Source organism: Suillus fuscotomentosus, assembly GCF_016647785.1.
Source record: "Suillus fuscotomentosus strain FC203 chromosome Unknown F5891scaffold_9, whole genome shotgun sequence".
Classification (NCBI taxonomy): domain Eukaryota; kingdom Fungi; phylum Basidiomycota; class Agaricomycetes; order Boletales; family Suillaceae; genus Suillus; species Suillus fuscotomentosus.
Genome location: NW_024539521.1, coordinates 738,101 through 766,028, shown reverse-complemented (window position 1 = coordinate 766,028; position 27,928 = coordinate 738,101). Strand labels below are relative to the sequence as shown.

Genomic DNA, 27,928 nt, shown 5'->3' with positions numbered 1-27,928 from the left:
CGCCAGGGTGAAGTTGCTCAGGCAATGTTCTATGCCAGTTGGCGCGTATGGGTTGCATGTTGGGTTACAAAAATACATGGTATAGACAGAACGAGTATCAATGGACAGAAAGGCAGAAACGGGTAGAAGACCCGAGGTGTTTTTATGTACTTGAAAACCTTGGGTAGTCCGGGACCGGGGAAAGCTAAAAGTACATGATTAAACGTTGATGTAAGTACGCGCTGCACGAGTTCCGAGAGACAGCATGGCATAGTCTAGTGAATGCAAGTGCAGAATGCACGAACCGTCCTTTGCGTGGATATCAATGAGAATCTAGAATCAATGCAATGCGATCCGGAGCAGAAATGGGAATTTGAATGGGAGAGCGCAGAGCCGGCTGGTGCTCATTTGGATATATGATCCTCATATCGTGGATGTCGTCTTCTCTACGTCAATTCTGATCCCTGAGACGGCAGACATGCCAGCTGCTCCACTCTCGTCAGTCGCGCTTCCTGGCCGAGCACTAAATCCCATCTCGATCGAGTTATAGGCGGGAGCTGGTGTGGCATTTTCCACCGAACCCAATGAGCGCGTGCTATCTCCACTATAGCCCACCCCGAGCTCAAAGTGCATCTCGTCGAGCTCCACCTCAGCTGCTTCAAGATCGGGCTGGATGCTCCCTATAGTGCTCAACATAATGTTTGAAGCGATAGTTGAGCCTGGGCCGCGGTGGCGTCCTCGGCCAGGCTTTCCACGGTGACCAGAATGGGAGGTAACGACACCAGGATTTTGTTGCAAATGCGCTAACGCCCGTTCCTTCTGAATGGGAAACGGTCTCTGCGCCACGTTCACGAAGATCAAGGATCTGAGAAGAACGGATAAGGATACCTTTGAATATATATGTTGAAAATTGAACATACCAAACGACATGCCAACAGTGGCGCCATCATCACGCTGAGTGGGATGTTGAGCGCAGACATCACTTGACGAGGTCTGTGAATAAACATTAACAAAAATGGAGCGCGCTATCACTAGGCCACTGACTGAAGGTAGAAGATCCCATTGATCTAGAGTAATGGTTAGTTTACGAGAGCAAATCTGAAATGAAAATCAGGCATACCAAGTTGGCAATAGAGATCAGAATATAGTAGAAGACACCTGATTGTGAAGTTAGGAAGTTGTATCTATGCGTTAGATACACGAGTCATGACGAACCTTCTCGAAGAAAAGTTTGAATGAGTTTGCTACTTGGTCCGCCACTGCGGCGGCGAATTGCAAATGCTTTCCAGACAGTGATAGCGGTAACAATAGTGTCGAACAGAAGTGGGGCAATCTACAAACGTTATATTTTAATGAAGGTTGACGAGAGCGAGACTCACGAAGAAACCTGGAAGTAAGATGAGTAAAGAAAGATTACAACTTAGCCGCGAATGAAGACTCACCGAGCAAGTGAGCCGAATGGGGCCTAGAGATGGGGAAACATGGGCCCTCCGTCTATACCAGCAGTTTTAGATTGTTCCCTCGAGCTGCGAGAGTGACTTACAAAGGGCGGAGTGACAAACGGAAGAACTGGTAGTTTTGTCAGATTAAAATTAAAACCATATCATTGCCGAGAAACATACGCATCATTTCAGAAGTATCGACGAAAAGTTGATACCCGACGACACCAGCTAGCGCACATACAAGTGCTGCCAGGAGGTAGTTGTTGCGGTTGAAAAATGCGTAAGTACGAATGAGCAGAACAGCTGGCATATACGGCCCGAAATCAGTATGTGGAAATGGGAGAACAGTAAGGAAAGACGGACATTCGGACCCGACTTGGTTCCACATGGCCAATGCGACAGGAATCTTATGGCGAGGTTTGAGAAATAATCTGCGGGATATATGCACCTTACTGACCTTGTAAATTCTTTGGCACTCTGCTTCGGTGTGGTTGGTGACAAAAGCATATAAAAGATACGGAACGACGGCGATAACCCAGTAGCTAAAGAACGCGGCGGTGAGTTGTATTCAAAAATTGCCTGAACATCGATACTTACCGACAGAAGAGATATGCAGTCTTAACGGGCGTCCAATGAGTCTTCCAGATCTTTGATGGGTTCGTCAGTAAGAATACCCGGAGAGCAAATATATAAATTTACAAAAGTCCATTCTCTAGGCAAGCTGACGGCCCAGTCCCAGACAATGACAGCGTCTGCGAATTGATGATAAGAATTTGTCGATGAAGAGTGTCAATTTATTCCAATACGTACACATGCCTAGTGGACAGGGGGGAGCAGGGTCAGCAAAAACCGCGTTTCCTACAATGTTCAGAGTCCTTACAGCAAAAGTAGACCTGTGTGCTGCAGAAAACGCGTTAGGAGTAGCTTTCCGGTCTGAAAAATAGCCTACATGTAGATAAAATGTTGAGCTGTTTCCAGTTCCCCCATAGCGCGCTGAAGGAGGTTGAAGATGAAAAAAATGAGGATGGTAGACGACAGTAAAGAAAGAAAGAAAATAGGAAAAGTTGGATGAAGGACAATGACGGGCGAATAGTAAGCTAGTAGTAGTATATACGTACGGGTGCGACGCCACTGCAACGTAGAAGGAAGTCTGTCCCAAACTGGGATGGCATTTTCCATGTTCAGCATATCCAGTTGGCGAATACAGACCACAGGCAGTCCCAAATCCGATCGAAGCGTCACAGAAGCATACGCGCTAGAACCGACAATGGCTGCGAATCAACCCTTCCACGCGTCCTTTGACTCCATCAGGCTTTTACCTTGCCCCATATCGTAGATCTGCTGGACTGAAGAGGCTCCGCTCAGCGACTACCGCTTAATGGAACAGCGTTACCGAACTGCGCAATTTCTAATTTCAGAAAACAAAACGAGAGAATCGTGTTCGACGACGCGTGCAAACGACGCCAGGAATTTGAGAATTTCATCCGAAGCACTTGCAAGTCACATGATCAGAAAAGTAAAAACCCGCGGACCTCATTACGTAAATGTTATGATCACACGCGCACGTGGTAACGCGCTTCTCAACCTCGTCCCGCTCTAGCAAAAAACTGAGAGCAAAGTCAGGTCTTCATGGCCTCAAACGTTCAAACTTTGCGCTTGAGACGCAAAGAGGACCCAAAGCCATCTTTGCAACCTGCACGGCATTCTGGTATCCTACAAGATCAGCTTCGCAGGTAAGTCGCTTCGTCTTCTTATTTACGACTTCCCATCCATGATTTCCCGGCAGGTCCGCTCGTAAACCATGGAACCCAGACTTTTTGGCAGCAGTCCGCATCCTGTTGCTTATTCGAGTAGCAGCCGCCATGTATACCAATATACAAGATTGTGATGAGGGTAAGTAACACAGAAACTCGTGTTTATTAATTCTCTAAGTTATATCTCACGTCAGTCTTTAATTTTTGGGAGCCATTACACTACATCGATCATGGTCATGCCTTCCAGACATGGGAAGTTACCCCAATGTATGCCGTTCGAAGTTGGGCGTATGTCTTGTTGCACCTTATACCCGCGCGCCTCCCCCTAACCCTTAACCTTGGAAAGGTGAGTTTTCGTAATAGGATTCCATTTACTATCACGTTGAACTAATCAATGTAGCGCCCTTCATTCTTCGCAGTCCGCATAACTTTAGCCGTTGTATCTACGCTTTGTGAAGCCAAATTATGCCGCACTGTAGTCGAAAAAGTTAACGAACGAGTCGGTCGTTACTTGTTTTTTATGCTGCTGTTCAGCGCAGGCATGTGGAATGCCGCTCCAGGTAGGATTTTTTCGTCGTCTTCTTCCTCAAAAATTTCGTTTTGGCTGAGTACCCACATAGCCCTCTTGCCTTCTTCTTTCGCAATGTACGCAACCACGATCGCATTTACGTATTCACTCGAACCATCAAGCATCAAGAACAAGCGGAGAACCTTATTTGCAACAATGCTTTTCGCCACAGGAGCTATTGTTGGATGGCCTTTTGCACTTGCTCTGTCACTGCCTTTTGTGTTTGAAGAATTACTCATTTTCGGTGGAGATCGAGTTGAACCAAGCTCGCGCAGATCATGGATGATTTCTCGCTGGAAACGCTTCTTCATCGCCGGACTTGTATCCGCTCTGATATTTGTAGGCAGTCGCTGTGTATTATTCGCTCATATTAAACCGCTTTTGTCCCAGGTTCCCGTCATAGCGATTGATAGTGTTGCGTATGGCGGATGGAATATTGTACCTTGGAACATCATCCGCTACAATGTCTTTGGTGGATCCGAACGCGGTCCTGATCTATACGGCACAGCTCCCTGGTACTTCTACATCCTGAACCTCCTCTTGAACTTTAATGTCCTCGTGCCTCTCGCTTTTATCTCCCTGCCTGGTCTTGCAGTTACCTATAGGATCGATCGCAAGCGGCTCGGGATGACCAAACCTGGCCCAGATCAGAGTTCTCCGTTCACGCTACTCGCCCTTCGTCTAGCACCACTATATGTCTGGACGGCTATCTTAACCGCGCAAGCGCACAAGGAGGAACGTTTCATGTTCCCTGCATATCCCCTCCTTTGTTTTAATGCAGCCGTGGCCTTATATCTCATCCGCGGATGGATGGAAGTCGCATACATCTCCGCCACCAAATCCTCATATAGGGTATATCTATGCTTATTGTCCACACATGCATTTGCTTACGTTTACTTTACCTTACTGTCACGATAGGCTTCAAGATCTATCATATTTGGTGCAACAACGTGCACCGTGATTGCCGTGACAGGGCTTATCTCCCTGTCTCGCGTCCTTGCCTTGTGGCATTACTACCATGCGCCACTTTCTGTGTTCAGCTACCTCGAGGCCCATGAGCTTCCGCGGCTGCTGAATGTTACTGGGCTTCTCCCACCTCTTCCTCAGGAAACAGAAGAAATTGACAGGCCTTCCATCGACTTGGCACCGGTAAGGGCGTTTGATCTCAGGCTTTGTCTAGGGAAAGAGTGGTATCGCTTCCCGGGACACTACCTAGTGCCCAACGGAGTGAAAGTTGACTTTGTGAAGAGCGAGTTCGGGGGGCTACTTCCCGCACATTTTGAAGAGAGTCATGCAAAATTGACCTTCAATGGATGGTGGGACAGGCCGGGTTCAAGGATTACCCCAGCGAACTTGAATGACCTTAATAAGGAGGCACCAGTATTTTATGTCAGTAGACGAATAATCCTACCTGAGGCATTTTGCTGACTCTCTTTCAGGTCCCCATCGAGTCCTGCGACTACCTTGTAGACTTAGACTTCCCCGAGCACCCAGTTTCATCAATTCTAGAACCGCGATACGCATTCGACAACGAAACTTGGGAACGAGTATCGTGCCTCCCATTCCTCGACGCCGCACATTCATCACTTTTGACCCGCACGCTCTGGCTCCCTGGTTCGTGGTGGCAAGACAAGAACGAGTTCGGGGATTACTGCCTGTTGAGAAATAAGGAGAAGGTGTACAAGAAAGAGGTCGAGGTTGCGTCGCATGTGCAGGAAGGAAAGCTGTAAGATACTGTGCGTAGTGACGCCATGTGGATGTGTGTGCAATGATAATTGTTGTCAGCCACCGTAAACATCGATTTTGAGAATGCGGCTGACAATCTAGAGACGGATGGTACTGCTACAGTCATTTTATCTTCCTCCTTGCTGGTCCACTCATTCGCAGAAAGTATGCTGTCCTCAACGCACGTCCGTCTGACCCGCACGTCTTCTGACTTGTGCTTGCTTGCCGCTACGCTTTGCCCTCCGTCACCTATTCTTAAATCAAGTGACTTACTATCACCAAGCACGTCTGGCGAAATACCGCTCATTATCGACTTCGTGATTGACAAATTTTCTACGCCCTTGAACTCGCCTCTCAGGTTTGGATATGACACCGATGTATGCACCCCACCGAAAGCGAGCAGACTTGATATCAACGTAGCAGCTGCACAGGGCAGAGTCTCGAAGTCGCCTAGGCCTCATATGACAGCTTCCTCGCTGGCAGCACTGTCCTCTAATCTTGCAAGCCACCGCAGTGTCAGCGAGTCACTGCTTGACGAAGTCTTCTTCACTCCGAAGTCATCTCAATCGTCACAGTCACTCGTTTCTTCCCCCTCTCCTTCCCCAAGCCCCCTGTCCAAGTCTCTGTTCCAGTTGACACATATCCGTAGCTTGGCTGTATCGGACTCGGCTAGCTCGTCGCTATCAGAAACCCCCAGCGCTAAGAGTGTTCTCGGAGGCGCGAACCGACAAGCCTGGGTTTTCAACTCGAGAATGACTTCCAATTTAGCTATGGCTCTTCCTGTAGAGGATAACGAGAACGAGCAAACTGTATACCTTGGCACGTCAGCAACATTCTCGACATTGCCGACACCTTCCTTTGCTCCTCCGTCGCCATCGCCTAGTGTAGATGTGATTTCTCCCATATCTTTGACATACTCCAGGAGACATCGCAGACCACTGGAACGCTCAGGAGCCATTCATCACTTGAAGACCCCTCGCTCAATCCCAAGAACCTCTAGGCTCCATCTGCATGTCCATGAGCCCCAGTCCCCAGTCACCGCACCTGTACCGACAACTCGCTGGCAGCTCACTAACTCCCCTTCGGCAAGCTCGATACATTCGTGTCCTTCTGCAAGTACTTCGGGCGACTCATACGTCTCTAAGCATCCCTATCTTCCACGTGATCTGGCTTGGCTCGGAGGGACCGAAGTTGAACTCTGGATCGACCAGGAAGGCTTCCGCGCGATCCGGCCCATGATGCGACTAATGGGGTATTCCCCACGCTCCCGTTCACTCCTCCCATATGGTGAGCGCGGCGTCTCCTCCGATGTGAGCGGAGGCTTTGCGGAGTTCATGCCAGTCAAGCGCGAGAGCTTCGCATTCCACTATGCGATTCTCGATGGTCTGCCGATGCTACGGCGCGTCACTGTGGGTGGGGACGAGTCGCGTGACTATCTCTCCCGGCAAGCGGCGTTGAACATCAAGACGAATGGTGTGTATACCGTTCTCGGGAGCGAGGGCATGGTGCTGGGAAGCTCGCAGGAGCACGTGAAGTTGCAATGGAAGTTCGATTACCTCGTGGAGGACCGTTATACGGATGGTTCGCGGCGAGTCCTCCCCGGCGAGAAAGCTATCACGCCATTGACGTTTTCGTGTTCTCCATTCCTGCTGCACCCGATGCAGGGTAAGAAGGTTGGGTTCGTGCATCTCGTGAAGAAGAGCGTCGTACCAAAGTTCTCCGCGGAGAAACTGGAGCCGCCTGAGCGTCCCAAGAATGTCAGGCAGCTAAACCAAGTACAACGAACGGCGAGTTGCCGGCGTATGCGTAGGCATGGGCCGTCCAGGTCAGATGCCCATGCGAACCCGGGAGGCGTTCTTACCTTGGCAAGCGGTGCCCTGGTTGGCAGCTCTCCCTTGGGATCAAATGGTGGCAGAATACTCGAAAGCACCAGACAGATGCAATACACTCGGAGACGGAGGGCCTCGTCAGCTGGAGAACACGGTTACGTCATATCAAGCCTGCATGAGCTCATGTCTGTCCCACCAGTCACTATCGCTGAGGATGCAACGGCCGAGCGACCGAAGATGATCACACACAGACGAGACCCACCCCGAGCTTGCCTGAACACAACACCGCGGTCTACAAACCATCATGGATATCTGAAAGGATGCCAAGACGATAAACGGCTGGCCCGATGAGAGTGAGATAAGTAGTCAAGGCGCTACTGGTACATATACTACATATACAAGGGAATAAATCATGCACCGAAACCGTATAGAGTACGCCCCGACCGCTTCAGGGCATAAACGACATCAAGAGCAGTGACCGTTTTACTACCGTGCGGATGAATGAGTGAGTACTGAAGTGCGTTATGGGGCTTACCGCTTAGCGTGTTCAGTGTAAGTGACGGAGTCGCGGATGACATTCTCCAAAAAAATCTTGAGGACACCACGGGTCTCCTCGTAGATGAGACCCGAGATACGCTTCACACCACCACGACGGGCAAGACGGCGAATAGCCTAGAGGCATTATGAGCGGACGCTTGAATACAGAAGTCTATGGACGTACTGGCTTGGTGATACCCTGGATGTTGTCACGAAGAATCTTGCGGTGGCGTTTGGCACCGCCCTTCCCAAGACCCTAAATATTGCACTGTCAGTCGGAGAGGTGAGTGGCGACGCCAACCAATATTACACACCTTGCCACCCTTTCCACGTCCAGACATGTTGTATACGATAAAATATGTGATTCAATTATTAATATGAGAATGCGAATAACACTTGTAGTGTCGATAATGATGGTAGTGAAAGAAGGCAAAAGTTCAGTCAACGTCCACCGGTCCGCCAATGATACGCGTGTGGTCGTATTTGTGAAATCACGTGACCGGCATCCAAATCACAATTTGAGATTGGCATGAAGTGGCTAACGAATCTCTCGGCCATTTACTAGGCTTCTAGTGCCAGTAGGCACCAGCAACTGATGCTTGCGATATCCTGCTGATCACCGATTCGAAAACATGCAGCTTTGAACATTTCCTTCGCGGGTTTGGTTTTCTGAACACAGATGACGTACCATCTCTAGCTGTGTTCATGCTAGGAGTGCTCAGCGCTCAGGCTCGGTCCTGCTCCGTATCCCAGTGCGCTGGAACAAGTAGTTCGAAGGAAGACATGTAGTTGTTCCCTTCCTCTTTGTATCATCCTTCAATTCTTCACAAGTAGTCAATGGGTGTAACATGCAGCGGCCACATTCTGTGTAGACCTTGTGTCTTGTGAGACACACCCATTGTGATCATGACCGTGGCATTAGATATAAATTCTGGTAGATGCCTATAGTGTGAGATTACAACGCGTAAGGGAGATAATACAATCAGGAACACGAAAGCACTAATAGATGTATGAACAAGAAAGAGCTTCGAGTCTATGCAGTCGGTTCCGGCTCTGGCACTTGTGTTGACAGTGAGGAAAGTGCAGAAATGATAGTGTCTGGAACTCACAGGTCCAACCAATACTTTGCATATACTGGTACGCCTCATAGGCCGCCATTTCCTTTGCCAGTTTCTGGTTTCTACCGATACCAAAACCCCGCTCGACGTCGCTCACTACAGAAGTCAACAAGTCATTGGAGACTGGAATCAAGTTGTCTTACCTTTGCATTTCACCTCCCACCTCGGATCATGCTGCGGACCATTTGCGGAAGCGACCCACTCGACAGAAAACCCTCGTTGGTGACAAGTTTGATTGAACAGAGCAAGTACGCCCTGGGGAACTCCTGAGGGTATCGTTGATGCTTGTGGTGGGGTTGGACAATATGGAGGCGGGTCAGCTTGCGACGTACCCGCCTGAGGGCGTGCCGAGACCGACGCACTGGTAGGTGACCCAGGTGGCACCGTTGATAAAGGGTGATCTCGCGAGTCATCTACCAAACCCGGTGGTTGACCCTCGGGGTTCACAAGTTTGCTGACCCAGTCAGTCGTCGCCTGTAAGCCATCTTGTACACAGACAGCTCCAACGTAGCTGTTGAAAAGGAAACGAGCCTCCTAAATAAAGCCTGAGTGGCGGGCATTTCATATGCATGGACGATCTTCCATACCTCGGGGTCGTTGAGAATGCCTCTCGCTCCTCCGAGCCTCACACGTTTCTTCAGGTCTGTATCATACGCGGTAACCCAAGCAACCATGGCTTCATCGCTCAAGGTTTGCTCCTGTTTGGTCTAGCCGCATTCATTGCGATTGAGTACAGGTGAGTATCAGCAATACGATGTCACGAGCACACCTGCAGCTCTTCGCCAGATAACATAGGTCTTTCTGCGAATAGTATATACGTCACGATGGTGTTCAATACCGATTTTCCGAGTTGTGCAAGTCTATCACTATTTCCATGTGGCGTGTGGTCATTGAGGACACCTCCAGTCAAAGCACGATGTGTGAAAACGTCGAGCATCAGATCTCCATGCAGCGGAGGAAGTGGAGGAACCATATTGCAAAGTCAAATGATGGGCAACTTGCAAGGGATGTCTCAACCAATTCAAGATCAGTGGCACTATTTATCGATCATGATATAGCGAAGATTAATGGAAGCACAAAGGTGGAGGGCGTAATGACAGCTTCCAAAGAGGGACTTATCTCACCGCATGTATCACAAATAATGTTATTCAGAACAAAAATGTATTGAACTTATCCGACAGTACTTTGTAGTAGTGACTCTGGTATCCAAACCGATATCAAGATAACTGCCCAACTAGCGGAAACCAGATGGAATGAAGGAGGCTTTGAAAAGAAGAAGAGACAGTTGGGTAGAAAATTATACGAATACAGAAGACTCAGATGATATACCGATACATTCCGTTGATATAAGTCCGAATGCTGTCTCTTAGTGGGCTCCTGTTGCTAGAGGACTAGAACTAAGGTCAGAAGTTGAGCGCGTTGGCAGATTTCTGGCTACTTACGGCCCCAGCCTGTAGCCTGCATGTACTGATACGCCTCTGTCGCTGCTTGCTCCTTTGCCTGCTTCTGATTTCTACCTGCCCCGGTTCCACGATGTTGTCCACTCACTTCCAAGTTGCTCAGATAACCAAGCACATAGAATAAGGCTGAAAGCTCACCAATACACTTCACTTCCCACCTCGGGTTGTGCGGTGGCCCCGTCATCTCCGGTTTCCACTCTACTGTAAGTCCTCTTTGCATACACGTCTGATTGAATATTGCAAGTACACCCTGAGAGGGCGCAGGTGGCGGCATCGATGGCATCGGAGGAGGTGCAGTGCTTGGCGGGGGCGGAGGTAGGGGTAGGGGCTGAGAATAGTACGTTGGAGGAGGTGGAGGCGGCGTTGCAGCGGGCTGGTTGTTGGATGATTCTCCTGGGGCTGCTGGAGGTTCCGAGGAAGGGTTGACAAGGCGTCCGATCCAGTTCATGACTTCTTGCAGTCCCTTCTGGGTGCAAACGGCACCGACGTAAGAATTGAAGAGGAAACGAGCTTCTTCAGGCTTGTCAAGTACACTCCTGTCTGTACAACGAATTTTAGCCTTTAATCCGTAAAGAGAGAGCCAGTCTCCGATGTTCTTGTCGCTTAGCATGTCAGCTTGGCGCATCTATAGTGCCATCTCAGTAATACACAAAAAGGATATTTCTTGATGATTACGAACTTTGAGATCATGGGCGGGAAGCATCGGTTTCTCTGAGTACAGCGTGTACACGACGAGCATACTGAGCACCGAGCTACCTAGCTCAGCCAATCGCTCGGTATTTCCATGCACTGTATTCTCGTCGATGTCTTTACTCAGCATAGACCGATGCGTATATACATCAAGCATGAGCTCTCCTTGGATGGGGGGGAGCGGTGGTAATGAGTGCTTTAAGTTGTTCATGGCCATCGTGGTATGGATAAGACAAGATAGAACTCCCTTGTTATCGCTTGATAAACTTGCTGACTCGTAGGGCCTTCGGAATCTTTCAATAGGTTGGAGCGCTTAATGTGCCATGTTGGAGTACTCACAAGGACGGAATGCGATTATGAAGAGTCTGGCGGACCACTGGGATCGCGATGGATGATAGTAAGCTAAGAAAACCTGGCCACGTAGTACGGCGTCCGTTTGTTGCTGTTCGAGCGCTTCGTATGAATCAAAATGCCTGCAAGGCAGATCAGGTGAGAGACTTCGGAGCCGGGGGCCCGGGACACATCACCCGTCAGATTCAGTTGCCTTTTTTGACCGAACAACGGTGGTCACGTGCCTTCCTTCAGACTGTTAGGTTCGTGCCACTGACCCGTACTGACTGCAGTTTCTTAGGACTTAGTATTGGAGCTGGTTTATCTGACCACAATACAATAAGCTAGCGTTTTATATGCCTGGCGAATCAACGTCGCCTCCAGGCGAACAGCCACTCATACCAGAGCGGCTCCTCGACGTACCCTCTCAACGTCTATATTACTTGAGTTTGGGCTTGCTGCTGCAGGTGAGTGGCTTTGAGACAGTTTTCAGGTTCTTTCTGCGCGAGATCTTCCTTCATATCTCATGCCTTGTGCATACATTACGAGTCTGACTCGTTCATATTCTTGGCAGGCCATCAAGGTGTTCGACGTCCTCCAAAATATCTTCGCGTCTGATGCAACGACGTACTACGGCAGAAAATGGCTTATAGTTGATTTTGCATACATCGCAACTCTCTCTCAGCTCCGAATACCACGTTTGAAGTACAGCAGGGCTGTCGTCTTGCTCCAAATTCTGTCCATATGGTTCCTCGATGGCATGTTGTTCGGAGGAATCAGCTTAAATCTTGGGTTAGTGGGATCATCCGAAATAAGTAGTGTACCTTCGGGAATTCCAAGTAAGTTTGCCATAAATCCATGTCTTTGACCCCACTCATGATATTATACAAGATCGACCAGACATTCCTTCTACTCCGGAACCGTTCCGTCTCTCTGATATCTTTGCTCCACTAACGTTCGGTCTCTTTTCATTCGACACAAATTCCAAAGATGCTCGCCTGCTTGGCCAACATACGGTCCGCATGTCTCCTATCAGCACTGCTCATTTCAATCCACACTTCCAAACTTTCTGCCTCCCACCTGTCTCGCCTGCACACGTGCTCGTCCCAATCCTTGTGAACAACACGATACCGACTAATGTGCGTTATTCTTTTATCCCACTTGGCTCGGGGCGCGTGGAGTACCTTGAATTGGGGACGAAGGAGTTAAAAGCAATCGAGCAAGCTAGAGTAGAGGGACTGCAGGTTGTGCGAAGCAAGGATGTGAGCGAGTACGATGATGAGGATGATGAAGAAACCGATGCCGGCGCCCGCCTTCAAAAGACACAAGGCTTGGTGCATCTTCGTTTTTCCAAGCCAGGGACCATAAGGCTTGACCGGGTGCTTGACAGTTCAAATGTTGCGGCACGTCTTGTTCACCCGGTCGAAGTGACCGTTGTACCTTGTCCGACTGCCCAGTACACTGATGATATTGTGCAAGATTTTCACTGCGCAGGCGAAACATCTGGTGTGGACCTTACCATCGATATACGAGGCGTTCCTCCGTTGAGCCTACAGTGGTCAAAGGATGTCAACGGGAAGAAAGAATATTTCCTTGTTGAAGGCATCGAAGACAGCGGTCACTCGCATACCGCACAAGAGGTTGCTCGCGCTCGTATACCTCAGAAACTCAAAGTTCCGTTGTCTTTGTCATTGGATGCTCTCGGCAAGCACACGTATAACCTGGAGAGTGTGATCGATGGTATGGGAAACGTCGTGCAACTCAACGATGAGTATCGTGACGCGAAAATAACACGATCCCTCTCTGTTCTGCGCCGTCCGAGCGTGTCGTTCAAAGCATGTGGTCCAGGACATCCGACTTCACTCCTGATTGGCTCAGAGGCACCAGTGGCATTAACGGTATCCAACGCAGACCCCGTGGATGGGCCATGGGACATCGATGTGAGGTTCGAGCCCGCTAGTGGGGATGGAAAGCGCATAAAACCATGGGACAAGATAATACAGACACAGGAAAACGATAATGACGTCGTGCTAAAGGCAGGCGTCCCAGGGGAGTATGTTGTCACTGGCATCAGAGGCAAGGTAGGTGGTGCACAGCTCCTTTTCATGACGATTCTAACCAAGTAACAGTATTGCGATGGCGATGTGCTTGCTCCTGAAACCTGCAAGGTCGTTGAGAAGGCGATGCCCACTGCAGAAATCGAGTGGAAGAGGATTCATGAATGGTATGTGCCCTCTTTCTGGCAAACCTTCCTTTCTAAAGTCTACTCAGTTCTGGCGACACAGGTGTTTCTGCATCCCTTGTCATGCACGGCACACCTCCATTCCAGGTCTACTACCGCACACAACGTGATGCAGAGCCCCCACGTGATCTTTTCAAGACATTCACGTCATCGCGTGGCGAGCTCACTCTACAGCCGGAAAACAGCGGTCACTACTATTACACCTTTGTACAGCTCAGTGACGCCTACTACAAAAAAGTCGCGCTTGATGGCCCGAGCATTGATCAAATCGTACATCCTTTAGCAGCAGCAGACTTTGTTGGCGGTCGCGGAAAGAGGGTCATGAGCAGTTGTGAGGGTGTGACAGTGGGCATTGAGGTCGATTTAAGGGTGGGTAGTCTTGTTGGTTTAAATATGCTGATGCTGACGCGTGTCCATAGGGCACACCTCCTTGGAACTTGGAGTTGCAGGTTGTAGGTCCACGTAGTACAGATGCACTGACAATAACCGACATCAAAACGTCGCCCACGAGGATATTAGTGCCCATACCCAGCGTTATTGACAAGGAAGGTGGAACATTCGACGTTGAATTAGGTAGGATCAAAGGTTGTTCGATGAAGCGAAGTTAATCCGTTCACTTAGTGAGCGTCGTGGATAGCTACGGATGCAGACGATCGATATCAGTTCCTGGCGTCTCTGTGAATGTCAGGAGAGTGAAGGCAAGTAATTATGACTGTGATATATGGGTCAAGTTTTGACTGTGTGTCCAGCCAACCGTCAAGTTCTACGGCAAGCATGGCCAACGGGAGATCACTATTCTAGAAGATGATGGTGCTGATCTGCCACTTCGGCTGACAGGCGACGGGGTAAGCCAGATCACTGAACCCTACCGAGCAGAACTCACGTCCGCCTACCTTAGCCGTGGAAAGTCAAATACCGTCACATGAGCAATCCAGATCGGCTGTTCACTGCTGCGCTCAAGTCGCCTAATGATTATATCCATGTCACACAAAAGGGTGTCTACGAGATTCTCGAGGTAGCGGTCTATCGCATGGTTATGGGACATCTTATTCACATAACATGTTTATTCTAGGTTACAGATTCCCAATGCCCTGGATCCGTGATCGAAAGTGAGAACACTTATACCGTTGACTGGGTGCCACGACCATCTGCTCGACTGGATCCTGCAACCGTTTGCACCTTTGAACCGTATAATAGATCACACATCCTTCCTCCGATTTGCAAAGGCCAGGATGCCCATGTCGATCTCGAGCTCACGGGTGTGTCCTCTCAAATGAAGTTCATTGCATCGGCTAACGTTTGCAAGGTCGACCTCCCTTCCAGATTATGTACAACATTGCGCGCAACGACGAAGCAGGGGGTACAATAGTCCTCGACCAACCAACGTTCAGCAGCATCCAGCCTCACACGCGTTTCCAGCTACACACGTCTATCATCGGGCGCAAGTATTATGAAGTCAAGCAAATCGGGGATAGTGCATATCCTCTTGCAAAGCACAAGAACGCTGTCATCCCTCGTTCAGACCGTCTTCTTTTCGAGCAAGAGGTCATGGCAAGGTCGTCAGCGAAGTTCAAGAACGACAACAGAATTCTTTTCTGCCTGAATGATGCACTTACCTCTCGTGAAGCTATCTCAAATGATGGTGGTGTTATTCAGCTAGACGGGACTCCGCCTTTCCAGCTTGCGCTGTCCATCAGGAACCTTGCCGCGAGCCAAGTGCACAAGGAAACAATTGAAGTGCATGATAGGACCTGGATACTTGATCTTCCTTCTTATCACTTCACATCCATTGGCCCACATCAAATCACGATTGAGTCCGTCCAGGACTCGTCGCACTGCGAACAGAAAGAGCTTCATCCCTTGCATCGCTCTATATGGGTTGACGTTGCAGAATCCGCTGCGATCACCCCCGTCGACAAGAGAGTAGATTTCTGCGTCGGTGATGTGGCTCAGTTCCAGCTCGAAGGCACTCCGCCTTGGTCTATCGGGTGCGTTCGGTGACCAGTCACATTTTGGTTTGCTGACAGCAACGACGCTATAGTTACCGCATCAACGGCAAGTCTTACACCCAAGAAGCCAAGAAGTCCCCATTTTCCCTCATGCATCAACAAGCGGGGGAATTTACAGTCACATCCGTGTCGCAGCAGCAGAAGCTATGCAAAGCTACAGTCACTGACTTACAGTTTAGCGTCCATCCTCTCCCAGCTGCCCAGGTTGGTCACGGAAAACGGATATTCCAGGACATTCATGAAGGTAATTGCGGTCTCGATATATGATGATTGCACTGTGCTGACGTATGTGTAGGTGACCAAGCAGAAATAGTCTTCACGCTGATAGGAGAACCACCATTCACGTTCACTTATCAACGAGCCGAGCCAATTCCCAAGAAAGGAGGCAAGCCAGGAAAAGTCCTGGAGACCCATACCGTGTCGGGTGTCACCACGCACGAATACTCTATATTCTCCGCACTTGAAGGTTTGTTTTTACTTGATCACAACGACCCTAGACACAGCTAACGTGCGTGTTGTTGCAGGGACATGGACAGTAACATCCATCTCTGATCGATACTGCCGATACCCTACACAGTCAGATGGTGTAGTAGAGAAGATACGACACTAGGCTTTGAGATACGAATGCCATCTGATTTTAGTATATCTCATGCCAGTAGCCACTGTAGCTTTAGACTAATGACATACGCACCACTATTTTTCTTGACAGGTCAGGAGCATTCCCTGCCTCAATGCTCGTATACGCTCATCCGAGTCGTGACACGATGAGCGCGATATCAGTGAGGTTTGTCCTATGGGTCTGCAACTTGAAGGTGTTGCCAGGTGATCCCACAATATCTGATTCCATCATCGATATCTAGCTGGCTCGCATTGTGTTTCTGCATCTTCTCGCAAAACTGTGTCAGCCCTTATAATTATGCTCTCTTGATGTTGAAATTGTGTCGACTGCAGCCTGCCTGCAACATCTTGTTTTTCCAGACTCACTTTTAGCCCTCCCGCTTGTCACTGCACCATTATATATTTGCACTCCTCTCGTGTCCTCTTATTACTGTTGCTGGACGGTGCGCCTGTTTCGTGAACTGTGTTTGCTGCATACCTATTCAAGACACAGACGGTCAATATTGGAGATATAGTCACTCATTAGCTACTGGAATGATGTCGCGGTAATAACGCTGTAATACACGCCGGATGCTGGACTCGTGTTTCGCTCTGCATCGGCTACATATCTGAGAACGTTAAGGAAGAAACTGCACTCTCCACTGATATTTTATATCATCTCGATTTCATCAAGTTCTCCATGGCCTACACTTCCTCGTTGTACTGTGTTTGCTGCCTCTTCCGCTGCCACTTGTTCTTTTGGCATAAGTCTTATTTTATTGTTCCATCAGTGCACAGATTTAAATGATTGCATTGCAGTGCTAGGAATTCTGCACTCAGTTAATTCTTGTCAATGCCTGTGACTTTTCCGATGGAACTAGTGCTTTTGCAGTTATCGGAATCATGCATACCATTCCTCTCGCTCATCATATAACAACTTCAAACGGTCTGCAAAATGAACTGCCCCCTTCGTATGTGGAAATGCCTCTGCGCTATCTTAGCGTCCTTGCCTACGAGGAGCGGTCCACAATGGGTGCGCCATATTCATCTCACCGAAGTTGCCCAACGGTTGAGAACTGGCTAATCATCACAGGGGTAGTCGCCAAGATATGTAAACATCTTTGATTGTCGGTATAGCGCTCGGGAAGAGCATTTTGGAAAGCAAATATATTTGTGAACGGGGCTACAAAGTGCAGAGTACGGCAGCTAAGAGAATGGGCGAAAGCACGAAGCACTATCCAAGCGCAAAGACAAATAGCAAGTTCCCACGAAAGGCGTCTGGACTGTGGGTGTTCTTATATGGCGCTATATCTGCACATTTATTATTTGCGCGTTCCGCGGCTTGCGCGCTGCGCGTTTTCGTCAATCCAGAGTGGGCGTGTTTTAATCAAGAGGTTCCGCATTCCCGCACTGCGCGTTTGCTTGTTCAAGTCTCTACTAACCGAGTCATTCAAGTTGTGCGGAGCTAACTTAGCGGCTCACGCAGTATTATAGTTTTTCTTCTTCAAATACATACTGTTTTGATGGACCCACAAAATGAGATGAGGATGAGGATGAGATAATGGTATGTACTGCAACGCACGAGAAATGACAAAAACTAGTACCAAATTAGCATGCCTGTCATCAACAAATACTAGACCCGGTCACTTGTCAAACATTGTTTGGGAAACGGTAACCGACCCTCCTAACATGAGCTGGAGGTTAGCGGGCTTCATGGAATAGCGAGAATCCCAGGGATTGATCTGCTCCGGTGCAAAAGGGTCGTCAACGTGTGATCGACTGCGACACAAGACATCCGCCTCGCTGACTGACATGAATTCGGGTGGGGATGATAATGCACTCTTCGACTTTAGGAATTGAATGGCAGTACCAGCTGGCACTCCGAGTGGACTGCTACGAAACGATGCCGTTTCTGGCAACAACAGCACAGGTTAAATTTTAAACAAGTAGCACGAATGGAAAACTCACTGAGGCTATTGGACTGAGCAAGTTGAGTCAATGGAAATGGCTGAGAGCCTGTCGATGGCCCAGATTCCGTCAAAAACAAGGGAATGGCAGCTTGCCCACTCCTCGTCTGAACCATCATGCGAGTCTGATGATGAATCTTCTGCCTCCTCAGCGTCTGAGTCTTGGGGCAGTGTCGACTCAAATGCTAGTGAAAAGGTCAGTGCATGCTTTCGAACTGACACTTATATTGACGTACCGAGAGCGTCTTTGACGAAGGCTAGAAATGCAGCCTGCACCACATCAAAATTGGCGTAAGTCTGATCAAACTGTGCCCCACTCTCAAGTTCGCCAACGTGATAGCTTCATAATATTAGGTAAGCGCACTTCCTCATCAACTTGATCACGCATCACTCACTTGAACACAGACACCTCACGGCGCTTATTCAGCTTTGGCCCGCGGTCAGTAACATTCTGTACTCTGATTTCGGCGTCTGCAGTGTCCTTGACTTTTTCTCCATAGTATTCATAGGAGTAAATGTCTATTTTTTGCGGTGCCCGGGTCCCCTTAAGTTCTATACCACCAGCTAACACAGTGTCGAACTTCAAAGCTCCTTTAACACCACTCGTGCGGCCCAGGCGAGCAGGGTTTTTCCACCAACGGTACCATGTAGTTAGTTGCTAATCAAAATGAGTTGGTACGTGTGTTTCGCATGCTCACAGATGGTAGTGCTTACCTGTTCACGACTTTCCACAGTGTTTGCCAGATCTTGCACTGAGTGTCAAGACCCAACTGGTTGCAACGAGGACTGGCACGCAATTTGGTGGAATGGTATGGGCCGGTTTCTTCTTGATGGTAGGAATCCACAGCCGTATGACGACGCCGTCAAACACTTCAAGGAACTGCAGTTTGGACGTGTCAGTGAAGGATGCAAAGACCTCATGTTCAAGATTCTCGATCAGGGAGCGGCATTCAAGCACGCCGAACAATTTCTTTCTGAGACTTGCAGCTTCCTAGTAGAGAAACTGGTTTTCGAGCCTGAGCCTCCTTCGCCATAGTCTTACTAGTACTCATGTTAGTTTTACTCATGTTCAACCACAAGGACTTCATCCATCGTACGACGTAGACTCGTCGTGTTCAATTGTATAGAGTGATGTTTGTACCAGTACAAATACTATACTGCAGTGGTCCGAGTCTCAAATTGCTTGAAGGAAAGTAGAGATCATAATTATCATGGCGGAAACTTCAAGTTGAGTTTTGAGTCCAATCAAAACGCGCCAGCTCTGGATTGGCGAAAACGCGCAGTGCGGGAATGCGGAACCTCTTGATTAAAACGCGCCCACTCTGGATTGACAAAAACGCGCAGCGCGCAAGCCGCGGAACGCGCAAATAATAAGTGTGCAGATATAGCGCCATATTCTTAAGCACCAGCTGACATTGAGCGCATCCCGAAATTGGATTGACGCGCCCAAAGAATGAATGCATCTAAGAGTAGATGTCCTGGTGATGTTTTGGACTGTGGACAAGTGGGTGTTTGTGTACACAAAGAAGGAATCACAGCTCCGCGTCGAAAAGCGGAGATGTAGAGGGAGAATCTCTTGCGCGTCACATGGGCTTTTGGACATGGATAATTGGATATGCTCCTGAGCTTCCTCGCATGGGTCGAACCGGGTCATACCCGGGTGCTACTTGTGGGCAAATTGAGAAATAGGGTTATGATTGTATTTGTCCCGGGGTCAAGTGTACTAGTGCAGGTACGCGTCGACCCGTGGGGGGTACCTGCGAGTGTGCGGATAAATGATACATCCACCCATTAACTATAGCAATAGTGAAATTGGGTGTGCTCATAGTGCGTACATACCCGATTTGTGAGATGAAGATATTCTGGAGGACCAGAGCAGCATCCCTACTCGATGGTAGGACATCGAATAAGTCCAGGTGACCGGGGGAAGTTATGGGTAGAGAAACTTGTCGATACATATTTGAAAAAATGTATAATGTTGTTTGGAAGTTTTGTGCTAATCAGATGATGGGGTAAACAATCATATGCCTTACCTATAGAGCGCATGATGGAGACAGCGAGTTCGAAGTGTTTGATTACATCTCTTCGAGTATGGGAACAAGAACAATGAACAGTTGTATTGCATAATTGTGCGGAAATGAATTTGTGTCTTGGAAATATCCGAGCCCCATAAGCACCGTCTGGGCGAGAACACGCCGCGAACCAGGAGTCCTTCGCCTTCCATATCCCCTGAGTTAGAAATACCGAACCAGGATACCTCACTTACTTACTAGGGGAGCTCGTTCAACGCCTAACGCCCAATTCGTGACGTATACCTAGAGTAAATACAAAGTAAACCCTACCACACATCATCGTGATGCTGAAGGATGCTTCGTAACATCATGTACAGGATGTAGTCTTGTAGATATTGGTGGTGTAGACTTGTACGAGCCATGGCTATCGATAAGATTTGCTTATATAAGTTCATTTATTTAGGGTTTACTTTCTGTTTACTTCTATTTATTCTAGGTATACTCATTTTGGTCACGAGTCGGGCGTTGGGCTCAACTTTGAGCTCCACTGACAGTCTTTATGTGAATCTTGTTAATATGCATATGCATGTACGAAAAACTCGACAGAAAACAATGGCGAAACCAAAGTCAAGGAGATGAAGTTTACAAAGGTCATTTTTCACATCCGACTCCACGACCAGTTACCTTGACTTCCTCACAACTATGCTTCCTCAGCATTTTATAAGGTTACTGAGAAGAAAAGGTACATCTTCAACTACCTTTCTGGTGCTTCGCGCAGGTATGTCGGTCCTTGGATTATCTGATACCACAGCAACGATCGGATCCCACTTATTTAGGTGATTGAGTTCATAGATGTGGCACATCATTCCTCAGGCCTCATTGGTAGATGGTGGGACAGTGAACCCATCCCTTGCGAGATGCATGGTGTCCTGAACGCGTGACTGCCTGTTGTAGGTCTCATGACGGAAGCTGACAGTGGTCCCGGTTTTCATACTCAAGGTCATCCATAATCCTGGCACTCCCTGTTCTGCTTACAGTTCGCTTCCTTCTGTGTGTTTTAGAACATGTGCCCCATCTTCCATTCTGCCCATCATGAACTTCTTCGCGAAGATTGAATGAATGGTGATCGTGATCCATGTCAATGGCGCGGGCCTCTTTTGCACCGGTCTGTTGAGTTTCATTCCTCCCGGGAGTTGCTCGGGAATCGGGTACTAGCAGACCGTCCAACAGAAGTTATGTTCTAGATTTTACAGATCCTTGCGCACACCCAGGTGGGGCTAATACGATCCCTATCGATTAATCGCGTTCATGATCTACCCATGTTTAGTGAATGCATGATCATCGTTGTACTCCTATCCAGCTTCTGTTGCCGTACTGGTGGCCTCCAGAAAATTTCCTAGCATACTATTATCTTTGGGACTCAATGTTATTATGGTGCACGTATGCCATCTATTCTACGTTTGGACCCATTGCCTCGCATATATAAGGACCTTCAAGTCGCTCCTGCTACTCCATCTCGAAGTTGCATCCTCTCTTGTGAGTCCAAAATCATCCTGTTCGACAACAGGGTTGACAGTAGCCCCCAGTGCAATGACTTCTTCCACTGTACTTTGCGGCTATGGCGGGTGGCTTCCAAAGCATCCTGCAATCTACAAGGCCTTCATTGATCATCTGGTTCAGCGCGCTCTGCGCCGTTCCGCTGATTCCACCTTACATGAACCTGCTGTTGCAGCTTTCGGGGAAGCGATCCAAGGGGATCCCGTCATGAAGTCTCTGTTCGACCAAGTATTCCTGCAAGTTGATAGGCGGAACCAGGTATGAGGCAGTAGCCAGTAAGCCTTGTGACAACGACTCATTCTCTTGCACAGGTAACGGACTTCGAACACTTGTTGTCCTTCCTCGACTGTATCATCGTGACAGCGCCCAAGTATGAGGTAGCAATAGACGATAACGGCAATGTGATTGGCGAGCCTATCGGGGTGCCTATTTACCTCATTTTCGATTTGCTTAGCAACACAGCTGCAGCCTATGACCTGTTTCGCATGAAGGAGTTCAACCGTGCGCTCAAAGCCTTGTTGGAGAACTGGGGAAAATTCCTCATGGAACCTGGATCGAATTTAACGCTCAATACGACTGACCAAGGCTGGTTTGGTGAGGCTGGAATTACCAGTCTCGAGACGCATCTGGGGAAATATAGCTTCGAGCAGACGTACAAGTGTCCTGACGCGGCAGCTGATAACCGTGGGTTTACAACCTGGGATGCCTTCTTCACTCGAGCGTTCCATGATGGTGTGCGCCCCATCGTAACCATTGATAATCATCCCGTTACATATCCAGGTGGACTCCATACTCGGGCTGTTGTAGAGCCGACTCTCATCTATAGCGCCTGCGAGTCCACCGTTCTACGCATTCGCAGGGACGTGAAGCAACATGATCAGTTTTGGCTCAAAGGCCAGCAATACTCCCTCTATAACATGTTGAACCGCAGCGATTACTACGCCAAGTTGTTCGAGGGCGGGACTGTTTATCAAGCATTCCTCAGTCCCCTCGACTATCACCGCTGGCACAGCCCCATCAAGGGCACAGTCACGGATATTGTCGTGGTTGACGGAACATATTATGCCGTGCTTCCAGATGCCGGGGCAGACAAGGGCGACCCTGATCTCCCAGAGGGTGACCCTCATGGTGCATTGATTCGCTCCCAACCCTTCCTCACCATCGAGGCCGCTCGTGTGCTGATTTACATCAAGTCAGAAGACATCAACATCGGCACAATGTGCTTCGTGGGCGTGGGGATGGCGGAGGTGTCGACTTGTCAGGTGACAGTGAAGAAAGGCCAAGCGGTGGAGCCGGGGACGGAACTTGGAATGTTCCACTTTGGCGGGTCCTCACACGCCCTCGTATTTTCCAAGGAGACCGAATTTCACGAGGGAGATGAGATCAAAGAGGGCAAACACGTCTGGGTCAATTCGGTTATAGGTGTAGCTACTCACAAGCAAAACTCGGAGTGATGGCATAGGGCAGTTACTCAAACATCCTTTATCGAAGAGTACCCTGATACTATAAGCGTTAGGAAAAGATTTATGCATACACTTTTTACGACCTTGTACTATTAGCAGTTTGACTATACCGATGTCATGTTCAGTTTGTTCAACCTTGTTGGTCACAATCATTGCGCCACTTTGCGATGAAGCCTGAAGCTAGCTTGTGTGAAGGCCTTCACGTTGCTGCAATGTTGCTAGTGCAGTCTGCATCAAGAAGGCTGATGCTTGAAGGCGTCATACGTCCCTGCTTTAGCTTCTCATGAATGGAGATCCTTTTTGGCCGCTAAAGCCTTCTTCCCCCCTTTCCGGCTCTTCGTAGCTTCTAGTTTGGAAATCGCGGCTTCTCTCTCTCTGATGTGTGTAACACTTGTTCCTTCGATCATTTTGAGATTCAGCGATATTAAAAAATTGGTACTTCGTGGCTAGTCTCGTCGCCTGCCACCTAAGTTCGGCGAGAGCTGATTTGCCTTGTACAATTTACATGCCACTTGGCAAAGAATTGAAGGATATTTAGTCGTCACAAATCCAAGTACATCGATTATACATTTACTTCTCTGTCCATCCTCTAAACCTGGACGGATGAGATGTAGAACCACTTTGAGACTATGGGACAGAGAAGTTATACTATGCAGGACGAAGGGGAGGAACAAGTACTCACTGGAAGGATCGATAAGTGCAGGAGGTTGCCTGGAGTCGGGTGGAAGGTTAGCGTACGTGGCGTCGTTACGTGTAACGAGACCTGGCGAGTTTGGATTGGTGAGGTTGCGGCTGCATAATTTGTTATTTTTCAACAACTAGAACAAAACAAGGAAAGTCGACGGACACAGCGATCTCATAGGTAGGGGTTTTAGCGGGGCTGTCACCGGTAATGAGACGGCGCCATGCCTCGTTACACTCGTGGATGATCTCTGTAGCATATTTCTTGTTCTTGGCCTCACCAGAGAAAGCAAAGGCGTTCTCGCCCTTGCCATCGGGAATCTTGTAGATCCTAATGGACGCTATAGCTCCTTCTTAGGCTGATAAGATGTAGCACATACCTGAACCACTCATTGGTGGCCCTGATCAACCCAGGAAGGTGGCGCTCCACGTCCTCGATGTCGTTAAGCTTCGATGCAAGGGGGTCGTGCACATCAACGACGATGACTTTCCAATCGGTCTCGCCCTCATCGAGCAGAGCCATGATACCGAGAACCTTAACCTGCTTAACCTGACCGACGTAGCCGACCTGTTCACCGATCTCACAGACATCCAATGGATCGTTGTCACCCTTGGCCTTAGTCTCGGGGTGGAGAGCAGCCGGATCCTCCCAAGTCTTACGATAATCGATCGATCGCGATCAGCCAACCGAACAAGAGCGAGAAGCGAAATAAAGCTTACCTGAGGGAAAGCACCGTAGTTCCAGATGTACCCATGATGGGGGAAGCAGTTACGGACGAAGCGCAAGCGACCCTTTTTGATGTCCTGTTTGATGGGGTTGAAGGGCTCCTCCTTGGAGATCTCCATCTTCGCGTTAGTCCAACGAGGAACCTCGACGATCATGTTGAGGATGCCATTGCTCTGGTCGGCAAAGAGAGGAACGTCGTGAAAAGAGGACACGACGGAGCCATTATGTTCGATGAATACTCGGTGTTCTGATGATGTGCGAGCTGATCAGCCGGTACGATGATTGTGGTATGATCGCACTTACCGAGGGTGTTAGGCGCGCCAATGAGGCGAGTACCAAATGCTAGAGGCGTGTTAGTAAAAATTGCAAGGTTTTTTGACGACGAAACACACTGGAGACCATTGATGAACGTGATGAAGAAAGTAGTCTAACTTGTTGGGAGAGACGACGCACTGCTATCGATCCTCCGGTCATGTGTCCACTTATTACCTGCTTTATTCGAGTAAAAGTAAAAGTTTGTATTAATTACGAAATAAATCTTTCGTGGGAGTAGGGTCTGACCCGATCCACAGTAGTCAACAGCACAGGAAGATGGCTTATAGATTATCTGATCAGGTAGGTTGTCGAGGCTGCCAGCAATACGCCAGCGGAGGTTTGGATGGAATCGGAGACTTATGATCTTAGCGCCCACGAATTCGAAGTGCATAATTTTAACAATTACAAATATTAAATACTTATACCACCTTCCCAATATTGGGTTTGTTCGCTGGCACTAGCTCTGGGCTTCGAAAATGCCCCATTGAAGTCCAACCGAAGCAACAGCCTTTCGACATGCCGGCGGACTTCTCCTTCTCCCTCAAAACCCTTGGACCCCTTTCCTCGGATGGACGTGCGCTGTAATGTTGATGCATTTGCCACGCTAGCGTTCATCAAGATAGACTTTGAGGCATCGCCAGTGGCCATGAAGGGCTGCTGAGAAGTCGAGAGTGATAGCTGCTCGTAGAACGAATTAAACAGTTTATGAAGGCTCTGTTATATGAGACGGTCAGAATTAATAGCTAATGTTGAGAACGGAATGTAGTACCTCATTGATCTCTGACACCACTTGGAACCGTTCCTGTACCATAGCACCCACTTTATCATCCCCACCAGGTGCCAAACTCCCTTCAAACAACAACGCAGGTAGGACGTCTCCGCCCCATCGTTCGACCTGCGCAACAAATCGTTCGCACACCTCAAAAATCGGCCGAAGGATCGCAGTAAGAGCAGGATTAGACAGCAAGCACCCCGTCAGCAGCCGCTCGAGATACGTCGTATGGATATTTCGCAGCGTGGTAAAATCAAGGTAAGTTGAGGGATCTGCATTGGCCTGGCCGGCAATGTTCTGTGAACTGAGGTGCTTGCTCACGCTTTCTGCACGTCCCCGGCTCGGGTTTCCCAAGAGATCCTTCAGTCTTCTGAACTCGACGTCTACGACGTCGACCATGACATAACCGAGAAGGGTGTCAAGGAACCATCCCATATCCCTTACGACACCCCACCCACAGCGTAACAGTTCTCTACGCGCTTCGAGGTCTTCAGCAGTACCACCTTCGCCAAGGCCTGTCCACCGCCGTCGCGCACGTTGTGCGTTGGAGAGCGAAGTCCAGCAAGTGTGAATTTGAGTGTGGGTTTTGCGCAAAGAAGAGAGGTAGTTGAAAAGAGCTGCGTATATCTGAAGATCCGAAAGGTGCAGAAACAGATCCAGAGGCCAGGTGACATTGTACGACAGTATGAGATTTGTGCCTAAAAGGAGATCATCAAAGGATGTGACCTCGGATGAATTACTAGCGACAGATGAAGATAGTGTTTTGGAATTTGCCAATGAGGGCTGGAGGTGTCTGAGGGGCCCGGCAGGAAGCTCAAAATGGAGATGTAGAAGCGACGGATCATGTTGAGCGGTTGTACCAAGAGACGCTCGGAGGAGCGCCAGATTTAAATCTTGTTCTCGAATCACTGACGCCACTCCTGATCGTGTCGTGAGCCGTGATATCTTCAAGCGCTCGATCTCACGGATAAGCGCTAAGCTGAATTCGCCATTGCGCAGCAGGAAGTAACTTGCCCTACCGGTCAATTGTTAGCCTGCCAGATTCAAATAAAAATTACAAAGTAAAAAGTAAAAAAGGAGGCTCGGAAGGATCACGTACAATGATATAACGGCGTCTTCTACGTCATTCCGCGTTAGAACGTTGAGCCATAGCCATTCGCTGACATTTATCCTGATCTGTGAGATCACGAGGTCGAATTTGTATTGATCCTCGGGTAAGACGGTCTCCAGCAGATTAGCATATTCAACCGCCTGCTCGCGCGGCAGTTGATTCTGCCACTTCTTAGCTTTTATGGTCGCAATGGCCCGACCAACATAAATGATGGATTCTTTTGTTTGAGGAGAGATGCAAGAGGGCATAGTGCCATCTAAAAGCGTGAAATCTGCCGATGCTAAGGGATCGGAGGAAGCAAGGGACCCGTGAACTAGGAAAGCAGACAACTGGCACCGCCAGACACGTTGGACAGCGACAGAAAGACGTGATATGATATCGGCAATCCGATAAACACCAGTCTTTGAACGTGCGAGTAACATGTCAATTAGGGGACCGGGTTGCCAGTGTTTCTGAGCTTGTAGTTGATTCATCAAGGTCTCTAGCGCTGTGAGGGGAGAGTCCCATTCTGCAAAAGTCGCTCGTAAAGCTGAAAGCGGTACGAAAGACTTGTTGGAAACGAGATCAGGATCGCGTTTCAAGATCTTGGCTTCTGTATCAACCACAAGTTTTTCGTACTCGTCCTTTAGGATCTGGTTTAACGTCGCGCAGAGCGCGCAGACATAACGCGACTTGGACCGGGAGAGGGTCGCACACGCCTTCTTTATATTGCGGTATCTGGAAGCTATGTGTCCGAGGGCTTCAAGACATTGCTCTTCGCCTGGATGCAGTAATGGTCTGAAAGCAGGATGTAGATTGTGATCTGTTGGGAACAACGACGAAGAGTGGCCTGCGAGTACTAGTAACACCTCTGCAATCATGTCAAGACAGTCCTACATGTCAGTTTGGCTAAGAGATGAATACATAAAGAAAGCAAAACTCACTTGAACGAAGACCTAAAATTTGAGACTTCGAACTCGGTTGACCGTTGAGGTGACTGTTATGATATTAATTGGAGGCTATTTCTGGATGAGTAAATCAGACCACAACACTACTGGAGGCAG

At 48.8% G+C, this 27,928-nt stretch overlaps 11 protein-coding genes across 11 annotated transcripts; 4 read left to right on the top strand and 7 right to left on the bottom strand.

The window, feature by feature from the left end:
- Positions 1 to 42: 42 nt before the first annotated feature.
- On the bottom strand, positions 43 to 2,908 carry F5891DRAFT_1012571 (uncharacterized protein). Its single transcript, XM_041360734.1, has 14 exons — positions 2,371 to 2,908; positions 2,302 to 2,321; positions 2,121 to 2,173; positions 2,019 to 2,068; positions 1,879 to 1,963; positions 1,785 to 1,827; positions 1,602 to 1,724; positions 1,523 to 1,548; positions 1,195 to 1,312; positions 1,100 to 1,137; positions 1,024 to 1,046; positions 900 to 972; positions 788 to 844; positions 43 to 726 (listed from the first exon to the last, which is right to left on the bottom strand). Exons 1-14 carry the CDS (start codon positions 2,607 to 2,609, stop codon positions 403 to 405), a joined length of 1,272 nt encoding a protein of 423 aa, XP_041230310.1. The 5' UTR covers positions 2,610 to 2,908; the 3' UTR covers positions 43 to 402.
- Positions 2,909 to 2,939: 31 nt separating this feature from the next.
- Positions 2,940 to 5,554, top strand: F5891DRAFT_755975 (glycosyltransferase family 22 protein). The gene is made up of 8 exons (XM_041373131.1): positions 2,940 to 3,154; positions 3,208 to 3,314; positions 3,370 to 3,521; positions 3,576 to 3,735; positions 3,796 to 4,082; positions 4,134 to 4,595; positions 4,662 to 5,132; positions 5,183 to 5,554. Exons 1-8 carry the CDS (start codon positions 3,051 to 3,053, stop codon positions 5,471 to 5,473), a joined length of 2,034 nt encoding a protein of 677 aa, XP_041230309.1. The 5' UTR covers positions 2,940 to 3,050; the 3' UTR covers positions 5,474 to 5,554.
- On the top strand, positions 5,482 to 7,678 carry F5891DRAFT_755964 (uncharacterized protein). The gene has a single exon (XM_041373130.1). The coding sequence runs from the start codon at positions 5,636 to 5,638 to the stop codon at positions 7,646 to 7,648; it is 2,013 nt and encodes a 670-aa protein (XP_041230308.1). The 5' UTR covers positions 5,482 to 5,635; the 3' UTR covers positions 7,649 to 7,678.
- A 29-nt stretch (positions 7,679 to 7,707) lies between these two features.
- F5891DRAFT_1126498 (histone-fold-containing protein) lies at positions 7,708 to 8,175 on the bottom strand (the record flags this gene model as incomplete). Its single annotated transcript, XM_041364095.1, has 4 exons — positions 7,708 to 7,783; positions 7,833 to 7,969; positions 8,019 to 8,090; positions 8,149 to 8,175. 4 exons carry the CDS (start codon positions 8,173 to 8,175, stop codon positions 7,708 to 7,710), a joined length of 312 nt encoding a protein of 103 aa, XP_041230307.1.
- A 210-nt stretch (positions 8,176 to 8,385) lies between these two features.
- F5891DRAFT_1012561 (uncharacterized protein) lies at positions 8,386 to 10,076 on the bottom strand. Its single transcript, XM_041360733.1, has 5 exons — positions 9,722 to 10,076; positions 9,540 to 9,659; positions 9,096 to 9,486; positions 8,944 to 9,048; positions 8,386 to 8,893 (listed from the first exon to the last, which is right to left on the bottom strand). The coding sequence occupies exons 1-5, from the start codon at positions 9,923 to 9,925 to the stop codon at positions 8,868 to 8,870; spliced, it is 846 nt and encodes a 281-aa protein (XP_041230306.1). The 5' UTR covers positions 9,926 to 10,076; the 3' UTR covers positions 8,386 to 8,867.
- Positions 10,077 to 10,082: 6 nt separating this feature from the next.
- F5891DRAFT_1103793 (uncharacterized protein) lies at positions 10,083 to 11,596 on the bottom strand. Its single transcript, XM_041363618.1, has 5 exons — positions 11,442 to 11,596; positions 11,092 to 11,395; positions 10,551 to 11,037; positions 10,395 to 10,499; positions 10,083 to 10,343 (listed from the first exon to the last, which is right to left on the bottom strand). The coding sequence occupies exons 2-5, from the start codon at positions 11,317 to 11,319 to the stop codon at positions 10,336 to 10,338; spliced, it is 828 nt and encodes a 275-aa protein (XP_041230305.1). The 5' UTR covers positions 11,320 to 11,395; positions 11,442 to 11,596; the 3' UTR covers positions 10,083 to 10,335.
- An 88-nt stretch (positions 11,597 to 11,684) lies between these two features.
- On the top strand, positions 11,685 to 16,570 carry F5891DRAFT_1275663 (uncharacterized protein). The gene is made up of 15 exons (XM_041370214.1): positions 11,685 to 11,899; positions 12,007 to 12,271; positions 12,324 to 13,513; positions 13,562 to 13,656; positions 13,704 to 14,043; positions 14,094 to 14,247; positions 14,296 to 14,372; positions 14,424 to 14,519; positions 14,573 to 14,689; positions 14,747 to 14,933; positions 14,981 to 15,662; positions 15,716 to 15,927; positions 15,979 to 16,149; positions 16,208 to 16,467; positions 16,544 to 16,570. Exons 1-14 carry the CDS (start codon positions 11,789 to 11,791, stop codon positions 16,291 to 16,293), a joined length of 3,783 nt encoding a protein of 1,260 aa, XP_041230304.1. The 5' UTR covers positions 11,685 to 11,788; the 3' UTR covers positions 16,294 to 16,467; positions 16,544 to 16,570.
- A 1,353-nt stretch (positions 16,571 to 17,923) lies between these two features.
- On the bottom strand, positions 17,924 to 19,281 carry F5891DRAFT_1184139 (uncharacterized protein; the record flags this gene model as incomplete). Its single annotated transcript, XM_041366396.1, has 8 exons — positions 17,924 to 18,192; positions 18,249 to 18,296; positions 18,361 to 18,432; positions 18,484 to 18,587; positions 18,643 to 18,905; positions 18,962 to 18,993; positions 19,019 to 19,127; positions 19,213 to 19,281. The coding sequence occupies 8 exons, from the start codon at positions 19,279 to 19,281 to the stop codon at positions 17,924 to 17,926; spliced, it is 966 nt and encodes a 321-aa protein (XP_041230303.1).
- Positions 19,282 to 21,849: 2,568 nt separating this feature from the next.
- On the top strand, positions 21,850 to 23,270 carry F5891DRAFT_1184138 (phosphatidylserine decarboxylase; the record flags this gene model as incomplete). Its single annotated transcript, XM_041366395.1, has 2 exons — positions 21,850 to 22,074; positions 22,128 to 23,270. The coding sequence occupies 2 exons, from the start codon at positions 21,850 to 21,852 to the stop codon at positions 23,268 to 23,270; spliced, it is 1,368 nt and encodes a 455-aa protein (XP_041230302.1).
- Positions 23,271 to 23,868: 598 nt separating this feature from the next.
- Positions 23,869 to 25,161, bottom strand: F5891DRAFT_1126493 (inorganic pyrophosphatase; the record flags this gene model as incomplete). The annotated part of the gene is made up of 7 exons (XM_041364094.1): positions 23,869 to 23,906; positions 23,962 to 24,071; positions 24,127 to 24,291; positions 24,341 to 24,615; positions 24,681 to 24,934; positions 24,991 to 25,029; positions 25,080 to 25,161. The coding sequence occupies 7 exons, from the start codon at positions 25,159 to 25,161 to the stop codon at positions 23,869 to 23,871; spliced, it is 963 nt and encodes a 320-aa protein (XP_041230301.1).
- Positions 25,162 to 25,377: 216 nt separating this feature from the next.
- F5891DRAFT_755582 (Spc98 family-domain-containing protein) lies at positions 25,378 to 27,915 on the bottom strand. Its single transcript, XM_041373129.1, has 4 exons — positions 27,809 to 27,915; positions 26,874 to 27,757; positions 25,772 to 26,789; positions 25,378 to 25,716 (listed from the first exon to the last, which is right to left on the bottom strand). The coding sequence occupies exons 2-4, from the start codon at positions 27,743 to 27,745 to the stop codon at positions 25,414 to 25,416; spliced, it is 2,193 nt and encodes a 730-aa protein (XP_041230300.1). The 5' UTR covers positions 27,746 to 27,757; positions 27,809 to 27,915; the 3' UTR covers positions 25,378 to 25,413.
- Positions 27,916 to 27,928: the final 13 nt, after the last annotated feature.